The sequence below is a fragment of the Rhincodon typus genome, chromosome 19 (assembly GCF_021869965.1).
Source record: "Rhincodon typus isolate 14 chromosome 19, sRhiTyp1.1, whole genome shotgun sequence".
Lineage (NCBI taxonomy): Eukaryota > Metazoa > Chordata > Chondrichthyes > Orectolobiformes > Rhincodontidae > Rhincodon > Rhincodon typus.
Window position 1 is genome coordinate 40,576,827 of NC_063350.1, and position 6,000 is coordinate 40,582,826.

Genomic DNA, 6,000 nt, shown 5'->3' on the forward strand with positions numbered 1-6,000 from the left:
GTTAGAGCAGAGGTAAGATATTAGAAGTTGTTTGTTTACCTGCAGCCCGTTTGGGTGCTTGCTGCTTCCTCCGCGGCATGTTGTGAGAGAGAGTTTCAACTTGACTTTTCTTCAGGTGTGTGAAGAGGTGACGCTGAGGGGGAGGGAAAGGGAATCGGGGGGGTAGGTGAGGGAGGAGAGGACAGGGGAAGGGGGGGGGGATGCTCGGCGGAGGCGAGTTTCTCTATCTGCGTGTGTTAGGATGTGTAGGTGTTAAAGACAATATCCTAAATATTACAGAAAATAATGTATGGATGTGTCTGTCGTTGGTTGATTGCGGGAGGGAGGTGGTGGGGCGCGGGGGGGGGGGGGGGGGGGAGATGTGCTGGTGGCTGGGTTTGCACAGAAACGCACCACCCCCCCTGGCTGGACGATCGCAAGCTGTCGGTCCTGCCTCCCTCTCCCTGTCTCAGTCTCTCTCTCTCTCTCTCTCCTCTCCCCGAGCGAGCGAGCGCCTGTTGGAGCAGTGGCGAAGCGGAGCTGCTGCTGCTCTCGGTCGGTCGGTGGCTGGCAGCTTTTCCGGAGGGACTGGGCTCAGTCTCACTCGCACAGACACGGGTAAGCGATAGAAGCGAGCATCGATCCCCTCCTCCTCCCTTCTGCTCCTCCTTCTGGCAAAGTCAAATGCAATCTATAGCAGCCTCATCCTTGCATTTGACAGCATCTGGAACAGTGAAAAATGAAAGCAGAACAGAAATCTATCAATAACAAGGCGCTGGGTATTTGTTAACGACAATAGGAACAATGCATACACAATGACAGAACTATGAATTCTACCTGACCTGGGAATTAGATGAGCATTTTCCACTCACATTGTACACATGCATCTATCTATTCTGTGTAAAATGATTCCAAAAGCATTCTCTGAAACAGAAAACTGACCCGCGGTATAAACTTTTGAAACTGTCTCAGTTTGTGGCGACATTTGATCCCGACAAATACCATTTCTGTCAACTTTCTTTTTGCGAAAGCTAGTTTCCCATTTACGGTGCGCAAGGAAATGTTTACAGAAAACAAGGCAACTATTTGCGGATAAGCTTTAGCTGTAATTATTTGTTACACATAACGCGACACGCCACTCCTTTAACATAATGTTCATAAACATTTGGTTCATCCTTCATAGATGTTAAGCATGTACATTTGCCCAGATAATATGCCTGTGTACTATAGATACAAATATTGTTACATGAATTTAAAAATAAATAAATATAAATTGCAATTATATGTGAATTAGGCATGTAGACATGTAAGACATCGTAATGCATCTTGGGGAGTATATTTTCGCGAATACAAAATCTTAATTGCTCCCAAAAAGTTAAAAAAAAAGAGTTCGTTCTGTTTTCCAATTTATGTTAATCAAACATGAAGAGTTGAGATTGCAGACATAAAGACAATATGTGCCGGTAAGTACCATGATATCTGATACCAATTCATGACAATACATGTGCAGGTGTTATGTAGATATAACTTTAAATATTTTTAGAACTCCCGATTCTAAATTCTAATACAGAAACTGTACCTAATTTGTTTTGTAATCTATGCTAAATGTAAGTAAACTGAGAATTACAATTCCGCGGTTCGTGTACATGGATAGCTATGAATTACTTGAATACAGTTCAATACTGTACAAATCAGACATGCTGGGACGGAGCCAATGGAACCAAGTGTAAAATTCAGTATTACTACACGTTCCAGGACAACTTATGACACACTTGATAAACTTATTAATCCATAAGAATATTTTCAGCGAAATTGTGCGTTTTTGTAACACCAAAGCTAAGAATTGGAGTGCATTTTGAAATCCATCAATTCCAAAACGCGTTCGACTCGAGGTTAAGTTTAATTATGGAATTGGGAAAGTCCAGCAAAATTAACCTCTCTGTGTAAAGCCAAATGGGCATTTAGGATTACATTTTTTTTAAAAAAAAGTTTGTCTGGAATTCTTAATTATTTAGAGGAACTAGAAGAAAAAAGTCACTCATAAGAGATTCAATTCACACTTGAAAAATACGAATGATAAGGAATGATCAAATGAATGAATCTGTAGCCATATTTTTAAAAACGTATGAAATCACATTTATAAAATGTCTGACCAGCATGTTTTAGTGTGACCTAACAGCGTACACTGCCGATAATAATGTATATATCGTAACAGTCCCACAATGCGAAAGCTAAGAAAGTTGTGTGGTATTCTAATATATCAGTATGGGTTTGATGAGTAACCTTACTTATATGTTTTAAGATTGATGGATGAGACTGTGTCCGTACTTACGAATTTACCACGTCGCAGGATTTGGAAGGCACATCAATAATTTACTGGATAGATTGGAAGAGTCACTTGGATGAACTTCGGCTGACAATCCTTGATGGTTAACAAACAAATGATTTCTATCCCTGGTATTACATTAGAAATCCAACAGACTTGCGCGCTTTACGATCGCCCTGCCAGAACTTCAGCGGAGCTGCTTTTGTCAGTGCTATCTGTCCCTGGACGGCAATGGATCACAGGACTCTCTGATCACTGACATCTCCAACCCTCTTCGATTAGCTACACTCACAGGCAAGGCTGCACCGATCGGTTACTGAGTGATTAGGAAACCATCAATGACATGTAATCTAATCAACTAAACCAGGAAGGAAAGCCACCGACCATGGGTTAACCTCTGTTATGCCAAATCAGTGACCGCGAACCCGCCTCGTGTGACAGAGCAGCAGAAACTACAATTCCCAGTCGACATACTCTGCCTGTCGTCTAAATACACTCCAAACCGATTTCAATAAATAAAAACCTTTCACCCACAGTAAACTACACACCGTCCCGCAGTTCTGATCTCCTGGACATTTTACACGATCTGCCAATCATTACGTGTATGGTAGTGTCAATGTAATCAACAATTTGACAATGTAATTACACTACCCTTGGCTCAGCCTCCAATCTGGTCAGAGAAATAATGCAGCATTAATTGAAGTGATGAGAAGGGGCTTTAAATATCCTGAATGTCCACCGAAAAAGCGATTTCAATGACTTTCATTGATGCTTTATGGTAATCCCAACCTGTCAATCAGAATGATAACCATATTCCAATTGCACAGGACACCCCAACTTCCTTACGATATGACTTCAATTCTTCTTTGAATTTGAGTCAATCGGTAGAATCATGTTTCACACTTTCAACATTTATCTAGACGAAATAAGATTACTTCTTCCTCACGCTTCAATAATCCTTTTTATCCTAAAATCTGATCTGCAGTTGATAATCATACAAGATTTCTCAACCCGCTGATCCATCATCTTGATTTTATACTTCAGATTCTAGTCTGAACCCCAAATCTGTGAAAACAATTTCATAAATCTAAATTTACCCTGAAGTTCAATCTGTCAATCATAATTACTTCCCAATTCCACCTTGAACCCAATCTGTCACTCATTCCTTCAACTTTAGCTCTGTCAATTATGCTCACCTACACTAAATCCCATCTGTCCGGATCATTCAAAGTGCAGCCCTTATAGTGATATGATATTCTTCATGATTAAATAGCCCTTGAAGACACACTGTTCTATTTACAATTGTGCCATTACGATACAGTATAACAGCTGCATACAGGTGATGAAATAAATGATCTCTATACCAAGTCACACTCTGATGAAGTATGTTCATGGGCAATACTTCTAATTTCCACTTTATGATCAGTCTATTAATGAAAATTTAATAATCTGTCACTATTTTCACTTTGATGCTAAATTAAAATCAGATGTGCCTGTCATCCTAACTCCATTATATGAAACATATTTACAGACATCTATTTCCATTCCAGGGCTGCCTTACGATTTTAATAATCAAATATTCCTCACTTTATTCTAACTAAGGAATAGGAAAAAATGAAATTTTATTCTAACCTAGAGTGTGCCAAACATCTTTTCCTGTTCTGGCTAATTATAGCTTTATTCATTCAATTTCACCATGATTCAAACCCCTCTCTGTCAAATATAATCTAATATTTTCAACTTGACCTTAACCAATGTTATTCATCATAATCTTATAATCTAATGCTTTTAGTATCTTTGACTATTAATGAGATGTAATAATCCATCTTGTGTTCTACAACAGGCAGCTAATTACATCCACCATACACAGCCTATAAATGTAGCTATATGTACTATTAATTCCCAACTTTGTCAAGCAATTATAGCACATATAGGATAGTATCAAGGATAAGTTAGGAATGTTCATATGAATGCACCACAAGTTCCACTACCTTCACCATATTGATATCTATATTTCATTAATTACCATCCACTGCTCTATAAAATACATCCAAATTCTGTTTTCAGATTCAAATCATTAGAGGAGTGTCAGGCTCTGCATGCCTTTAGTGCATAATGTCAGGCAACTATTCATTTTCTTATGTTAGCAAGTGCAGTTTGAAATGTAATTGATGACAAATACAAGAAAGCAAACCAACTTATATCATGATAATTGGAAAGTTGAGGCTTTATTAAAGGATGCAACACACTCTACAAATATTTGAGGAACGTTGTCAACTGTGAGAGTAATGCTCAAATGGTTAATCATCGTCCAAACCTTGAGAGTATATTCCAAGCTGAATCACTACAAAATACTTGTAAAAATATAACATCTGGTTTATTTTCATTCTATTTAGAGTATTTTTAGGCTGAGGATAAACAAATCTAATTTCCTATCATTAATTGCAATCATTTTAGCCATTAAATATTTCTATTTGAGTCCACACTGTATAGGTATCTTCTTTTCAGGATATATACAGTAGTTTTTTTTTGCCATGTGATTTCTTTATTATTGCTTTACAGAAGAAATAGCTTTAACACCATGTCTGAGAACTGATTCAATCCAGTTCTGTACTTCGTTAAGATATGTGATGACCTCTTAAACTCTAGCAACCACATGGAACACAATGATCTCAGGTGCTTGACAAATTTAATCTGTATGTTATACAGTTATTTGAGAGAAAAGTGGAAATTTTATGTAATGAATCTATACTTAGAGTGTAATAGGGTGGGCTTAAACATGTGTATTTTGCAAGGAAAAGAAGTACTCTATTTTGAACAGAATGTTCCACCAAATATTTATTATCTGCTGATCCATTGTTTTACCTCAGTGTTTTTCTAATAATCATATCTATTCCTTTTCACCCTACCCTGTCTCCTACCCTTACATGACATATCTCACTCCTTGTCTATCTGTGGTTTGTCAACCTTAATCAGAAACATTTTGTTCAACACTAATCCTACTTTTTGCATTATCATCATCATCCTAAACTCAATTCTGTCAATCAGCATTTTTGTCTCTCCATCTTTCTTGCCATCACTCGTCATAATTAGACATATCCAATTTCTAATGTAACCCAGTCTGTCGATCATAGTCATGTCTATTCTATTCTCACCATAACACCAGATAGTCATCAGCAATCATCCTTTCTTACCTTAAGATCTCTTTGCCAGTCAGTACTGCCTATATCAAAACATTCAGTACTGTGCTCGGAGCCAATTCTTCTCTTAGTCAAGTTCATGCTCATCCTAACAGATAAGTTAAGCTACCCTGACAGTTAAAAACATATAAGATAACACGGTGTAGAGCTGGATGGACACAGCAGGCCAAGCAGCATCAAAGGAGCAGGAAAGCTGACGTTTTGGGTCGAGACCCTTCTCCAGCATCAGCAGTTCCTACTATCTCTGTAACAGTTAAAAACATATGTACTGTTTCCCGCTTACCAATCAAAATATAAACCCAATAGTTATGTTACCTTTGACTATCTCATATATGTTCAATCATACACAACTAAAATTCTGTGATAGTAAGTTTATAAGACTAAATAATTTAACAGCACAATGTGGTGCAAATGATATCTGCTGTTTTGTTGATAGATTAAGTAGAAATAATGTTTCACAGATGAATTACAGACAATATCTGTAACAAGTTCACA

The 6,000-nt window shown here is 37.8% G+C and overlaps 1 protein-coding gene across 3 annotated transcripts in view; it reads right to left on the reverse strand.

The window, feature by feature from the left end:
* Positions 1-275, reverse strand: part of LOC109917435 (teashirt homolog 2) — a 504,362-nt gene extending 504,087 nt beyond the window's left edge. For all 3 annotated transcript variants that reach the window (XR_007264224.1, XM_048608624.1, XM_048608623.1), the window contains exon 1: positions 40-275. Coding sequence is in view for 2 of the 3 variants with exons in the window: in XM_048608624.1 (XP_048464581.1) it covers positions 40-79 (40 nt within the window). In the remaining variant the exon portion in view is untranslated. The remainder of the gene's footprint in view (positions 1-39) is intronic.
* Between the last annotated feature and the right edge of the window lie 5,725 nt (positions 276-6,000).